The following is a 15,675-nucleotide window of genomic DNA, read 5'->3' on the forward strand; positions in this document are numbered from 1 at the left end:
GTCCCCATATCCTGCATAATGTGACATCAATTGGTTATTCTGCCATCCTTACTGAAAAAATAAAACGGCATTCAGTTCACTTCTTCAAACCAGCTTCTGAAAGATATCCTTTGCAAATACAGTTGCTCGTTTGTGCAGGATGTGCTTGGCAAGCTGCCAGGCTTCCGTAGTGGGGTCCATAGCAGGAGGAAGCAGAAAGAGATTGTCTCTCCATTGCCATCAGTGGCACAGTGCAGAGAAAAATTGAGGCAGTTGAGAGCAGGTCGGTCCTGTGTTTCCTTGAACACACATCCCCTTCTTTCTACTTCCTCCAGTGTTAAGAGCAGCACCCATTTGTGCGAATGCTATGGCTCTGTCCCAGTGTTGGGGGGCTAGATAATGTGCCGTAGTTCCTGTGCTTTTAGGTATCGTCGGTAATGCTGTGACTTGTCTACACAGGCTTGGTCATGGTGACATTAACGACAGGTCAACTTGAAAGCATTTCCTCCTAGAGAGGCATGTCAGCACTTACCCTGACCGTTGGCAGTTCAGGAATTGACCTGGTTCATCTGTCATTGGAGTTTGGTCTTCACTCCATGTGAAAGAACAGAAGCAAATTTCAAGTAGAAAGACGTGAAACTAGAATTGCGAGGGGTTTTATGGACCAGCCCTGTGTTGCTTCTGCTTGCATTCTGTTGGCTAAAGCTCAAACAGCCACACCCTCACTGCAAGGAAGTTCTGGAGCATTTCATCTACGTCCACTCTAAGAAGAAAAAGGGATTAGTTCTGGCCAGTGCTTCTCAAACTTTACTTACATCAGAATTACCTGGAAGCTTGGTAGCGCACCGCCTCCCAGCGTTTGTGATTGAGCAGGTTTTGAGTGTGGCCTCAGCTTCCATTTCTGACAAGCTCCCCAGTGGTGATGCTGCTGTGGGGCTAGGGATCATACTTTAAATAGTCCTGTTTTATGATACATTTAAAAATATTTTAGTTATAAATGGAGATAATATCTTTATTTGATTTATTTATGTGGTGCTGAGGATCGAACACAGTGCCCCAGGCACTTGAGGCAAGTACTGTACTGCTGAGCCACAACCCCAGCCCTGTGATTCATTTTTAAAAAATATTTAGTTGTCAATGAATCTTTTCTATGTGGTGCTGCGAATGGAACCCAAGGCCTTACACATGCCAGGCAAGTACTCTGCCATTGAGCCACAACCCCAGCCCCATGATACACTTTTATGTTTTGATTTATACATGTTGATTGTAAGAACCAGAAGTGTCTTTATTATAGTGACATGAGAGATGGGAGGGAGGGTGAGAAGTGAAATAGATTAATAGTCTTGGCCAGGCCATCCAGAATATTAAAAATATTTAGAGATGGAAGATTGCTAAGAAGACTAGAAGCTTTGTAGGATTGAGGTCCGGGTGGGCATGGGCTCAGGAGGCGGCTGCTCCTTGCTTCAGGAGAGCAGGAGGGTGAGGAAAGGCCTCTGCTGCCAGGCACAGGGGCTTTCGGTGTTGTTAGCTGTGTTGGAGCAGGAAGATTGGGGAATGAAGGACATAAGTAGATGCTGGAGAGGTACTGGGGAGAAAAATGGGGAGTGAGATCAAGTCAGGCTAAGTCCTGACGTTGGATGCGGATGAGCTGGTTTTGGATTTCAAGTTCCTTTGCCTCTTGGAGCATCTGTAAAATGGAGACAATGTCTTTTAGTTGTGATCAGAATAAATGAGGTGGGAGGTTTGTAAGCTTTCTTAGTTGGTGATACTTCTAGGTTAAAAGAAATCTGTTTCACTTATAAAGTGGTTAGTGCAAAACAACCCCATCCAAATTTATGCCCTATTAACTTGGTAGCTCTTTGAAAAATAAGGGAGAAAAACTATTTTCCTTTCTTAGCTGTGATTACTTATTAATGGAATGTGTCCACCAGTAGGCACTGTGTAGCTGCTCAGACCTTGGAATTATATTGGACATCACTGCTCTCTTCTACATTAATTTTTTTGTGTGTGTGTGCTGAGTATTGAGCCCAGGGCTTCATGCATGTAAGGTGCATGCTCTACCACTGAACTGCACACCAGCCCCAGTGTTGGGTTTTTTTTTTTTTAATTGCAGCATCTGCTGAAACTTTTTGCAAAGACAGGATGTGGTCAAAAGAATGTAGTGCAATCTGATACTGAAACTGAGAACTACTGGAATTAGCATGGATAGGATCTGACCTGTGAAGTATCACCATGTGTCCCTCAAATGTGAAGTATTGTTCAGTGTCTCTGAGGTCATTGAATGGCCCAGATATATGGTGCATGTGGAATTCAGTAAGTTTCTTTATTCATTTCTTTAACAAGTGGCAATTGAATGCAGTGAAGTCAGGTACCATGCTGGACACTGGGGCGGGGGCAGGGACACAGATGCTAGACGTTGAATCAGATCACAAATGTAGACGTCCACCTTGGCCAGAATTTCAGGGTGCTATGAAGAGGGATGTTTGATTTGCTCAAGGTTAGCATGGAAAGAAAAGGGAGGGAACATACTGGAGGAAGGGGAAGCACATTCTGGGCAGGTGTTTCTCAACCTGCCTGTGGTGAAGACCTGCTCTTCCCCTAGGCATTATGAATGCCTCGTGACTAGTAGGTAGTGCCATGCATTTGACATCATCTCAACTGGTTAGAGACCCGTTCAACTGATGATACTGTTGAATGTGGAAACAAAGCCACATGCAGGAAGTTTCAAAAAGCTGTTGTACACTAGAATCGGTTGGTATGGACCAGCAAAATGTTGGCCACACTTTAAGTAACTGCTCCAGATAGGAGGAACTGCATATGCAGAGGTCTTGGGGGATGAGGGAAGAGAGAAAAGGCCAGTGTGGATGGAGCAGAAGGGGAGAGGGAGAAAAGCCAGCAGGGACTGTGCTGGGTCCCTGCACAGCTGCAGGGAGATTTAGAGTCCCAGTTGAAGACATTTCCATGTTGGTGGAGAAGGGGAAGTTGTCTTAACTACTTAGCAGGTGACAACTCTATAGAACAATTTTTTTTTTTTTTAATGTTGGTACTGTCGGGGACACTCAACCCTGAGCCACATCCCTAGCCCTTTTTTATATTTTTAGAAACAGGGTCTATCTGAGTTGCTTAGGGCCTTGCTAAGTTGCTGAGGCTGGCTTTGAACTCGCAATCCTCCTGCCTCGGCCTCCCGAGCCACTGGGATTACAGGTGTGCACTATTATGCGTGGCTTGAGAGAATAATCCTTAGATCAGATATTTGACTTCAAAGATTTGCTGTATGACTTGGGCAATTTGCAATTGTCCTCTTACCAGGGATGTTCTGCCCTTTTTTTTCTACAAGGAATATATAGGAGGGCCTGAAGTGTGTGCAGGTGGTTGCAGAAGCACCTCCAGTAACCTGCCAGATGCCAGGTACTCAGGTTCCTCCTGATCCCCTCACTGCTTGTTGGAAGTGGAGGCCCAGCTTGCTGCTGCTTCCTGGGTATAAAACCACTGCTCTTGGGGCCTCTGAATTCCAGGTGTTCCTGTGAAGTCACATGGGGCGTCTCTTGAGAGACTGTGTTGCAGTGCTACTGCTAGTCTTTGCCATTCAGAGGTTTAATGTGGTATCCAAGCACCAGGTGAAGCGGCGGGGGTTGTACCATGTTCTGAATGAACCTGGCCCACTGGAGCCTATTACAAGGTCCATTCTGACATGGACGTAAGAATCCAATGCTCTCTGCCTATTTGGGTTGATTCCTGTGGGGCCCTGGGAGAAAGTTTTGGTCTACAGCTTCATGAATTTGGAGCCTTGATGTGAATTTCAGAGATTGCTGCCCCCTCCCCATCCCCGCTGTGTAGAATAGGCTAGGGGAGAAAAATGATGCACTGTGGTTTCTCTGCAGGTACTTTGTGCTGGATTTTGAGGCTGGCATCCTGCAGTATTTTGTGAATGAACAAAGCAAGCACCAGAAGCCTCGAGGAGCCCTGTCTCTATCTGGAGCCATAGTGTCCCTGAGCGATGAGGCTCCCCACATGATGGTCGTGTACTCTGCTAATGGAGAGATGTATAAACTGAGAGGTACGTCCTTCGTCCTTCTAGTGACTTTTCATTCAGGGCCTGGGGGTTACTTTATAGTTGTTGTGGTGTGATGGCTTTTATTATTTTTTTAAAACCACCTTTAATGATTTATTGGGTTTGGAGGACTCTGACAGTTACTGCCTTTCTTACCCCTGGGCTAGGGAGGTGGAGCTGACCTTAGGAATTGCTTGTTGTAATTGAGGAATTGAGGACAAAGCAAAGGTGGTGTTTGCAGAGGGGGCAGAGGCTTGGGACTGCTGAAGACTTAGTATTTGCTCACTGTCTATTTTCTTTGCCCTAATAGTATGAATCTTCACTCCAGTGCCCTCTGTGGGCTGTGCTGTAAGGACAAAACCAGCCCTTTAAGGGCTAGAATGTTGTCCCCGCAAAGTTTCTCTCGAAACTTCTCTTGGTAAAGGGCCCTTTATTCAAGTTTTATTCAATCCACAGTAGCAGTAGAGCCTGCTGGTGTTAATTTAATTTCCCTTCGTGCGCTTTTTCGCCTGCTCTTTGCCTCCTGAAGACTGATGTTTGCTGGGTATCCTCAGAAACGAGCATGACTGTCCAGGGAGTCGAGCTCTGCCTTGAGGCACATCCATCGCAGAAATGCCAGACTTGATTGCAGCAGTGTAATTTGATTGCCTGGCCTTTCTACCAGGATTCTGTTAGGGTTGCATTGCTATGATTCTCCTGTCAGTTTTCTTCTAATAAAATAACAAAGCAGAAATCCAAATGCATGCACAGGCAGTGTGATTTATTAAGGCCCATGAAGGGCAGGATGTATTAGGTATGGGGGCCGCTGATCAGTCTGCCTTCTTTAACATTTTTCGTCACCTAAATAAGAGCTACCAAGAAACAGCCCCTTTTCATCTGTCCTTGACTGTGACAGTTTTTCACCTCTGCAAAGCCAGCCTGGAATCTCCACCTCTTGGTCTAGTTTTCTACTTCTAGGCTTTACTACCCAAGAGATGAAATAAGCTAATGTTTCTTTATTATCTCTATATAAATTCTATTTCAGTATCTATAAAACAATCCAAAAGCCTATGAAATAAAAATGCCTGTAGTTGAAGAAAGTTTTTTGGGTTTTTGAAAACGTGCTAAGATTCATGCTCTCTTTAGAGATTCATGCAGCGTGCATTCCAGCTGGCTAGATTTATATGGTCCTTGGCTTCGCTTTGCCGTTTATTGCTTAATAAATTGTCAGAGCAGAAACAATATCAGGTGAAAAACTTAATGGCACTTCCCCCACCCCGCCTGTGGTTTATGGAATGACACAAACCCACACAAAAGAAAATTCCAACTAATTCGACAATTGAGCCATCTCGTTTTGCCATTGAGTTGCTAATATTCTGTGGATTATTAAACTCTAATTTTTTTAAGGGCAATTTTAATAGCAAACATAAAAGTTTTATTATCTGCATGGAATTGTCACAGAGCACTACATTTAGCTAAAACTTGACTACAAAGGGGCAGGATAAATTTCTGCATGTTTATGGCTTATCATGGGCCCATTCCAGAAGGTTCCAGCTGTTCATTTTTTCATTTCACATCTCCTCCACCTGTAGCGAAATGGGATCACTACATCATGAGCTTTTGGGAATATTTTCAATGCTAAGCCTTTGTCATACCTCCTTTGTCTTTGGGAGTTAATTTCACCTGGTCTTATGTTGCTTATCCTATATGTGCCAAAGGTCTCCAGACTGACGGCCATCACCATCCCATATGTGGGACCAAGCCAAAGATTTTCCCACTTTGTAACTCGATTTCCTTACCTGAAAGTTCAACCTGAAGTCTGGTTTGATTGACGGATGATGCTCAGGCTCATTTTTATAAATGAGTATAATTTCCACAGGAATCATTTTTTTTTGCATAGTCAACAACTATGAATATGACAATATTTATGCAGTTAATTTGTGCAGTCAAATTGATTTATATTTTATTAGAACTCATTATATGCCCATGATATTTAAGAATAATTTTATATATTATTTAAGAGATGGGGCGTAGTTGGAAGAATATGTAGTTGAGTTGTGCATTAATGTCCCTTTGGGGGAAATTCAAGAATCTCAGTGGTAGCATCTGGTGTCTTGTTCTGTCCAATCACATGAATCCTTGAGAGCACATGTTATAATAGTAATTCACCCTAGTGCTCATTTTGTAAATGCTCTTGACTCCACAGTATGACTGGATCACAAAAGGCCCTGAAGAACTGTACTTTGCTCATATTAGCCCCACATAGAGACATTTAAAAATAATGCTGTATCCCCTTCCCAGCAGTCTTTTAAAAAGAAGGAGAAATTACTTTTACAGAGGGGGTTAAAAAAATGGCAAACTTGTTCATATAACAGGTATTTCAGAATATGTTTTTAGTTGGGTTCAAGTGTGAATTTTCTGTGGCTATCGATATGGTGCAATTTGGTTCTTGGTCCTGCTTCAGAGCACTGATTTGAAGTCACTTTCCCCTGCTTTCTCCTCCCCGCCTCTCACTTGCCAGGCCCCCCACCCTCTTAGAAATGAGTTGGGTGGTCTCTGCACACATTGCTTTATCTATTTTCTCTATTTTAGCTGCTGATGCAAAAGAAAAGCAGTTCTGGGTGACTCAGCTTCGAGCTTGTGCCAAATACCACATGGAAACAAATTCGAAGGTGAGTAACTGTGGGTCAGGATGGAGGCTCCTGAGCACCTGGATGGCTCCTTTCAGCCCTGTTGGTTTTCTTTGGGGGAGGTGGTTTTCATGTTATCTTTAAAGTTATTCACAGTAATGGCATTCATATTTGTCCTGCCACTTCTAAATTGAAAGCCAGGTAAAAAGAAATAGGATTTTCTTGTAGGTAGAATACATAAGTATTTAGATGCTACGGGTGCTGATCCTGGAAAGATACGTTTATTGCTCCTGTTGTCAATTTAGGCAGCTGTTAATTGGCCCATTGAGAAGCTCGAGTGGATGATTTCACTGTGGAGACAGTCAGATTTACAGTCCGTGAAGACTAGTTGTTGTTACTGAGCCTTAAATAAAACCGAGACCTCAGATGGATTATGTTCTCTGCAAGAAGCTTCTGCATTCTGAGTGTATAAAATTGCTCTTGGGTAATTTGGCATCCAAGTAAGATATATTTTCTCGGGATCTTGTGAAAGTGTGTCAGATGCGTGGGCATTTTCGTGGGTTATTGCAGAGAATGTCCAATCATGAAAATGCAGGAAATCATTGAAAAACACACTTATCCAGAGAAATATTCATTAAAATTAGTACTCAGGACTACCCCTTTTATATCATTAGTTCAAATTTAATGATTTTATCCAGTTAGTCTTTTTCTGTATTCTGTGTACCTGGTAGGCAGACGTGCATTTCAAACTTCTGATGTTTCCATACACTGTAACCAACCTGCTCAGCACCCTGTGAAATGTCTTAGTTATACCTTGCTATCTGCCTCCAAATATAGCCTGAAATGAATTCTTCACAGTGTTGTGTCTGTGGGTTGGGGTGGTGGTGGGAAAAGGGATAGCCAGCCCCTTTTCCTACCTTTCTTTCCACAGGTGCACTTACCTGTATTGTACCTTCTGACTGCCCCCAAGCTTGATCTTCAGTAGGTATGGGCAGGACCCTTCTCCTAAGGCTTTCCCCACTTTCTCCTTGGTTATTTTCCAGGAATTATGGTAGGAGCTTTGGACATTTCGTCAGTATTTTATTCATACCTAAGCAGTTTGTTTCCTTTCACATCTGCTTCATAAGACAGAAGAGGACAAAATTAAAAAGGACTTACCCCACCCATTGCCAGATACGCTCATTAGAAGCAGTTACTCTTGTTACTGTGGTCATTCTAGTAAATTTAGGCAAATGTTAGTATGGATTGGTGTGTGTCTAATGCCTGAATTTGCATCAAACTTTCCCATGAATGGGATCATATGATGCATACTGGTCTCATTTTGGTTAATTTTACTCATAGTGGAACTCTTTCCATCTTAGACATGGATCTACTTCCATCTTTTCAGGATAACTGGAGGGTGCTCTAAGGAATGGATGTTAGTGCTGAAGTATTCTAATGGACATCTGGGGTTGTTTCCTTTCTGTTAAACCTAATGCTGTAACAGCTTCATTATACATATTTTTGTTCCTGTAGATTGTATATCTGGAGGATGAATTTATATCAGCATAATTGCAGGATCATGGAATATGTATCTTTTGAGTTTTCATAGTTGTTGCTAAATTGTCTTCTAAAAAGGTTGCCTTCATTTGTATTCCCACCAATTCTGAGGGGTGTGTTTCCCCCTCATTAACCTTGAGTATTAACAGTTTTTGATATTCTCACAGATCAAAAGTAGATACCCCATTATTTCCACTTTAATTTCTAAAATTGTGCCTGGGGCTGAGTATGTCTTCGAAGTTTATTGGCCACTTATAATATTGAACCTGGGGCCTCATGCTCTACAGCTGAGCTACACCCCCAGCCCATGTGTTTCTTTTATGAACTGCCAGTTTATATCCTTCACTTGTTTATCTATGAGTTCATTTTCTCTTCATTTGCAGAAGTTCTTTGTTTATGAAGGACATTTGCTTATCATTTGTATTTTTACCTATTAGGTTGCTGGTATTTTTAGTAAAATTTTTTTGCTAAGTTAAAGCATTAACATTTTTCTGTACCAGGGACTGAATCCAGGGGTGCTTAATCAGTGAGCCACATCCCCAGCCCTTCTTACTTTTTTATTTTGAGATGGAGTCTAACTAAATTGCTTGGGGCATCACGCTCAGTTCCTGAGGCTATCCTTGAACTACGGGATCCTCCTGCCTTGGCTTCTCGAGCTGCTGGGATTACAGGCCTGTGTCGCCATACCTGGCTAGAGCATTTAATTTTTGTGGTCAAGTTTATGTATATTTTCATTTTGGGCTCCTGGTTTTGCATCATGGCTAGTAAGGGCTTCTCCCAAAATTAAGAAAATGTTCTTGAGTGTTTTCTTGGAGAGTTTACAGTTACATCATGTTTAAATCATTGATGCATCTTGAATTCGCTTTGGGAGTAGGAAGTAAGGTAGAGGAACCAACTTTAAGTGCATTGCTATTCTAATGAATCACTGAAGAGAAGGGAAAAGTGGCAGCATCCTTATGGTGGTGACAAAGAAGAAAATAAAGATTCTCTGGAGGAGAATGTGATTTCTTGATATATTCTCCGGTCAGCTTCAGAAGTTCTAATTGATTTAATAGAAACAAAATAAATAATAATTTGGATATTTAGGAATTCTACAGGTCTAACTGGAGAATCGGAGGTGAAGTCAAGGCTGCTTCAGCAGAAATTAGTAGTGAAATGAATTTGGTCTTAAAGTAGAGTGTGACACCCAGATAACTGTAGGATCACTGCTTAATTATCCTAGAATTAGGAATATATCCTAAGTCATCTTCTCCCTGTTTCTTCATTTTCTCTAGAGTAATAAGATTTCTCCCCAGTAGAGAACAGAATACTCTCCCTATAGCAGCTAGGAATTTCTTTTAAAGACTTTTCACTTAAAATGGGGTGTTCCTTGGAACAAACATTAGGCATGTCATTCCAACTCATTTTAGTGAGCAATGTAGGATAACCAGTACTTGGGAGCTGAAAAAGGCTTTTAAGATGACCACTCCAGGGGCTGTGGTTGTGGCTTGCCGGTAGAGCGCTTGTCTGGCATGCGTGAGGTTTGATTCTCGGCACCACATATAACTAAATATCCATTGACAACTAAAAATAAAAGAAGATGACCACTCCAACTGTCTGAAACCCACTTGTCACTCTCTGGCAAGGGTTCCCTCAATTCAGAAATGAAATGAGAAAAAGGAGGGAATTATTCCCAAAGCCACCTGTATTTCATATTAGACTATCCTTTTTCAGGAATTGAAAAATTGGAAGATTTATATATATATGCATATATATATGTAAATTTAGTGCAGAAGATGTAGATTATTGATTATCTTTAAAAATTCAGGTTAAGATACCTTACTCATCAATAAAATGTACTCAAGTGTAAAACTAAGCACATTTGGACACATGTATACAGTTCTGTAGTGTAATCATAATTCCACCATTCCCCAAATTTTGTTCATTAACTGGTATGATCAACCCCCACTGCTCTATTCCACTTAGCTATAACCACTGACTGACTTCTTGGCTGTAGTTCTGCTTTTTATACAATGTTCTAGAGATAGAATTTCATGACTTCACATCAGACTACTTTCATGTACAAAAAATGGTTTTGAGTTTCATCCATGCAATTATATTTATTGGTAGTTTTTTTTTTTTTTTTTTTACATTTTAGCAAGTAGGTGCTACTATTAATATTCTTTCTTGGAAAAATCAAAAGTGGATAACTCTAAATCAGTTCCTAGCCTTAAAAAAACAAATGTTGCTAACTTGGAATTTAAAGGTCTGGCTCTCTAGTCCAGCCCCCTATGATGTGCACCTGAGGAAGGAGACTGTGCAACTGAGCCTTGAACTTGGGCCTCCTGGTTTCCTGCTCTTGCTCTGACTTCACAGATGCCAGTTAGGGCTGCCGTTTGCTTCTCTCCCTTAGTGGTGCTTCTGAATGGATAGAATTTTTTTTTTTTTTTTTTTTTTACATATCAATAGGTTTGTCCTATGGCTTCTAGTGTTATTTGAGCTGGGGTTGCCAGATTTTGAGATTAGCCTGCTAGGAGGAATAGAAAACTGACTTTCCCTGAAAGCACGATCAACAAAACAAAACCTCTTGGCTTTTACAATTTTATTTTTTGGTGGAACTGGGGGTTGAATCCAAGGCCTTGTGCATGCTAGGCAGGTATTCTGCCATTGAACTAAGCCCTACCCCCAGAATATCCTGTTTTTAACGTGGTGTAAAAAACAGCCTAGAGCCCCACATTAGCTGAGTTTTGAGAGAGCCATGAGGGCATCCTCAGAATTTAACGTGTGGGTGACTTAGGAAGTATCCAGTGTGAGGGTAGGTGTCCTATTGTTTTCATCTAGGGGTGGGGCTGGGACACAGTCTTCTGGGAACTTGAGCTCTGAAGGTGGGACAGGAGCTGGCCTATTGCTAGAAGTAAAGGGAGTAACTACCTTGCGTTTGGGAGCTGGATCCACAATGGTATTGCTCATCACTGTGGACCTGTGGGGTAGGTAGCATTGCCCCTTTTGAGTTAGAAGATGAGACCAGCTGAGCTGATAAGTGACCAAGCAGGGGCAGGAGTACAAGATGCTTCACACTCGGTCCCATCCTAGTTCCTTGGCAGCTGGTTAGAAAGGTCCACATCTTCCCCACCTATGACCCTTATATCTTACATTATGGAGGGGACAGCTCTGTGATAGGATATCTTATTTAAAAATGTCTTATAAATATTTAAATATTCCTTATAATCAAAGGAACCCTTCACCAGTCTTAAACTGATTTTGATTCCAAAATTTTCAGCACCAGTAATGATGCTCAAAAGTAACACTGACTTTTTGCACTATTTTTAGGTGTGTGTACTGGTGTGTAAACTTATACAAAGTGAGCATTTTGGGCAGGTTGTAATGAATTTTGAGCTGGGTCCTCTGATTATGTCTGTGTTCTGATTATGGTGTGGTTTAGAAGAACTATCATGGGATTCAGAGTGAGAAGACCTCTTAATCCCTGCTCTGCCAGCTGTGTGGTGTGTATTCCGATACTGTCTCCCCATCTTTGGAGTGGTGACAGCAGCTCTCTGCCATCTCATAGGTTTATGGCTCACGCAAGGCAGTGCAAGCAAAAGTCATCACTGATGTGGAATGTTCCGAGGGGCTGGGAACTTGGGGGCACACAGATTTTTTTTCCAGCAAGGCTGCTTCTTGGAAGTTCAGGTTCTCGGCTGCTCTTAGTCGTTGACAGACTCCTGCAGAAAAGCAAGTCTGCTCGCTAATCCATTTGTGGTAATGTGTCTGTTTTCAGAGGCCCCATCACTCTCAAGTGGTCTTGTCCAAGAACTTGGGAGTCATTCAAAATTAACAGAAGTCAATATTTGGGGGGTAGGGAGGGAAGCTAGATACACTTATGAATACAGTGCTATTTTCAAGTTACTTCTGACCTGTGTGAAAAGTGTGGCAAAGGGAACAAAAGTCACCCAACTTACAGAGCATTGGAGGAACACTGAGATTTTGAGGATTTTGTTTCCTTGGCTTTAATTCTGATCAACCAAGGGAATTTTAAAATTTCCTGTGTTTTCAGCATTTATCTTTTTATTTCAGTACCTCTTTGACTTTTGTTTTTCCTTTTCAACATGGAAGGTGTGTTCACCCAGGGGTGACTTGTGTCTACAGTATCCCTTTTCAGTCTGCTTTGATGCTAATGGGCTTTAGTGCCACCTCCTCTGACCCTTCAGTCCCAAAGGATCACTGTGTGACACCTCCTCTTAAAGTGGAGGTTTTCAGCCAGCTCAGCTATGGTGAGATGGGGTGGGATGCTTCCCAGTCTTGATGGGCTTAGGGCTTCCTAACCTTTTTGGCTCAGCTGGCTGCTTTCTGATTGGCAGTCCCTGTCCCCACTGGAAGCACACTATCACTCACCATTGATGGCTTGTGAAGGCCTTCTTTTCCCATAATGGAAGTGGCATTATTTATTTATTTGGTACTAGGGATTGAACTCAGGGTCGCTCAACCACTGAGCCACATCCCCAGCCCTATTTTGTATTTTAGAGATGGGATCTCGCTGAGTTGTTTAGCACCTCACTTTTGCTGAGGCTGGCTTTGAACTCTCAATTTTTCAGCCTCAGCCTCCTGAGCCACTGGGATTACAGGCTTGTGCCACCGTGCCTGGCAGTAGCATTATTTTTTAAAGTTATTAACCTGCACAGTATAAAACGCTCAGAAGATAAAGATGCCGATGTTACCATTTGGATGTACATCCTTCTGGATGTTTCTCCATAGGTAAATTCAAAGAGAACACATGACCCACTTGAGGTCCATGTTTTAATCTTTTTTCTCTGCATGTGTATGCACAGAAGTCAGATTTATTTCATGAGCATTCTAAATCTCCACGATGATGAACTGAAAGACTAGGCTCAGGCCACAGGCCTGTTGTGTTTGGATTGTTGTATTTTGCGTGTGTGTGTGTGTAAACCTGTTTCTTAGAATATTTCTGGGATCTCCATTGTGGGCTTTTTATTTATTTTTTGTGGTGCTGGGGGTTTAATGCAAGGCCTTGCACATGCTAGGCAAGATCACTGAGCTACCCCCCAGCTCTCCATTGGGTTTTATCTTCCAGTTAGGTAGTGGTTCTTTCCTTTTGTCATTTTTCAACCCTTATTCCTTGACATGCTCTTGATTGGATCCAGATGGGAAGCTGTGGAAATAAAGGGAAGTCTTTATTCTTTTACTCATCTAACAACAAGAAAAGTATAGCAGTTTTTTCCCCATTTTTGGATATATACAAGATAGCCAAAATCATTTCCAATACTCATGGTAGTTGAAATTCTTCCTTTGGGCTCACAGGGCCCTAGACCTGGTTCCATCCTGGGGGGGTTCCATCCTGGCTTTTGCTACTTTGAGCTCTAATGAGCTTCCTGTCTGTCTCCCACACTTGACCTTATGCTCTATGAGAGCAAGCAGTGATGGCTACACCTAGGATGACAGTCAGTTCCTGGGAATTTGCATCTATATGAAGAGTCTGAAGGCACTGTGGTTAGATCAGATGGGCCTATGGTTAGGGCTGATTGTCCTTGCTAGGCAATTCTAAATTTAAATGCAAATTTTAGAATAAAGTTATATGCTAATTTGATCATAGAGGAATAAGATTGTCTAATACAGGATTTTAAATTCATTATAAATCTTAGGAGGTCTTGAACGAGCAGTGAAAGCTGCTGAGTTTCGGGGAATGTATGTATAAATATTCATGCCAGAAGCTGCTCAAATCACAAGGCTTTTCCTTTTTTTTCTAACCCCTAGAATGATAGTTACATATTAATTCATGTGAGGCTTTGTGGTCTTTGAGCCCTGTCTTATCTGGGTGACTGGGGTTTGAACAGCCCCAGGAGTAGGTGGAGCAGCTCTTCTCTCCCATTTACACAACCTCTCAGTGACAGCTGACACCATGATAGAGTCCCTAAGAGACCTCCCTGCTTCTATCATGATGTCTGAATCTGCATCCTGGTGACACAGGGGGCTTAGTCAGGGCACAGTGAGGCATTGGACAGTGAGAGCAGATGCTTAAGAGTGATGGGCTGGCCTGGTGAATGGCTGGCCTGGGAGAACATGCTCTCTGAATGTCTTTTGTCCCAAGTGCTGTATGTTCTATCACCCCACCTCTGTTCCCACTTGCTGGGTTAAGTGCATAGGAGTGAATGAATGAAGACACAGCTGAGTTGCCAGGGGCAGACGCTCCTGTTTGGGGACACTGAGAAGCTACCTGGGGAGGTCTAGGGATGGGTGCATTGCCTCTGGGGAATTGAAAGGGTTGCCTCTTGGGGTGAGGGGTAAATGTACAGGGGGGGAGTTTTGTCTGACTGAACCTTCTTTTTTTTTTTTTTTGGGTGCTGGGGATCGAAAAAATCTTTATTTTATTTTTTTTGGGTGCTGGGGATCAAACCCAGGACCTTGTGCTTACAAGGCAAGCACTCTACCAACTGAGCTATCTCCCCAACCCCTGACTGAACCTTTGATCTGCAGTGGAATGTGAGGCGTGAAGAGATTGGAGCTACTGTTCCGGTGTTCCTTCCAGCCACCTCAGTTTCTGATGGTGAGAAACTATAGCCTTCCCAAGTCTCTGCTGCCCTGGGGTGTGAGCCAGACGGCTCTGGTTGGGATGCAGCACAATGGGAAACTTGTGCTTGCCAGGACTAACCCAGTGGCATCTGTGGGCTCTGAAGCCACACAGTCACCAGGGACTTTAGATATCATCTACTCCCATGTGCTGGCCCCGCCTCGTGGTGCTACTTGAACAAAAATGTAGCCAAATGTTTGCTAATGAAGATGTGCAGGTTGATTCTACTTGGCTTGATTTTATTCATCTAGAGAGAGCACTGCTGATAACTCCTTGATTGAATTCTCAGAATTTTAGAGGTAATCTAACAAATGACATTGAATATCTCTCTCATGATAAGCAAATTTGAGGCCTCTCAGAACAATTTGGAAAATTCAGAATTAATGGAATGTCTTAGTGCACTTAGGCTTCTGTAACAAAGCACCATAGGCTGGGGGTACCTTAGAAACAACAAATGGATTTCTTTTAGCTCTGGAGGCCGGGTCTTCCTAGGTCAAGGCACCAGCAGATTTGGTTCATGGTGAGGGCGTTTCCTCATGGACAGTGCCATCTTGCTCTGTCTTCCTGTGGTAGAGGGGGCAGGGGAACTTTCTGAGCTGCTTCTGTAACAGCTCTAATCTCATAAGTGTTCTACCCTCATGACCTAATCTCTTCCCAAAGACCCCAGCTCCTAATGCTGTCACCTTGGGGTGAGGATCCAACGTATGAATTTGGGAGGAGGGACCCAGACCTTCAAAACACAGTAGGTGGGGATTCCAAACTCCCTTTGTTCCATTTATCTAAAAAACAGATGTAAGGAAGAAGGATGAAATGTAGATTCTAAATCTGTGCTATGTCTAGTCAAGTGAGGCAATTCAAATGAAAACAAAACTAAAAATTCAGTTCTTCAATAGCACTGAGACACATTTCAATGCTCAATAGCCACATTTGGCTGA

The 15,675-nt window shown here is 42.6% G+C and overlaps 1 protein-coding gene across 2 annotated transcripts in view; it reads left to right on the forward strand.

Annotated features, from left to right (window-relative positions):
- The window catches only part of Osbpl10 (oxysterol binding protein like 10), a 281,475-nt gene that overhangs the window by 93,135 nt on the left and 172,665 nt on the right, over positions 1-15,675 (forward strand). For both annotated transcript variants that reach the window (XM_047531595.1, XM_047531594.1), the window contains exons 2-3: positions 3,861-4,036; positions 6,602-6,681. In XM_047531595.1, coding sequence (XP_047387551.1) covers positions 3,861-4,036; positions 6,602-6,681 — 256 coding nt within the window. The remainder of the gene's footprint in view (positions 1-3,860; positions 4,037-6,601; positions 6,682-15,675) is intronic.

The sequence above is a fragment of the Sciurus carolinensis genome, chromosome 17 (genome assembly GCF_902686445.1).
Source record: "Sciurus carolinensis chromosome 17, mSciCar1.2, whole genome shotgun sequence".
Taxonomy (NCBI): Eukaryota; Metazoa; Chordata; class Mammalia; order Rodentia; family Sciuridae; genus Sciurus; species Sciurus carolinensis.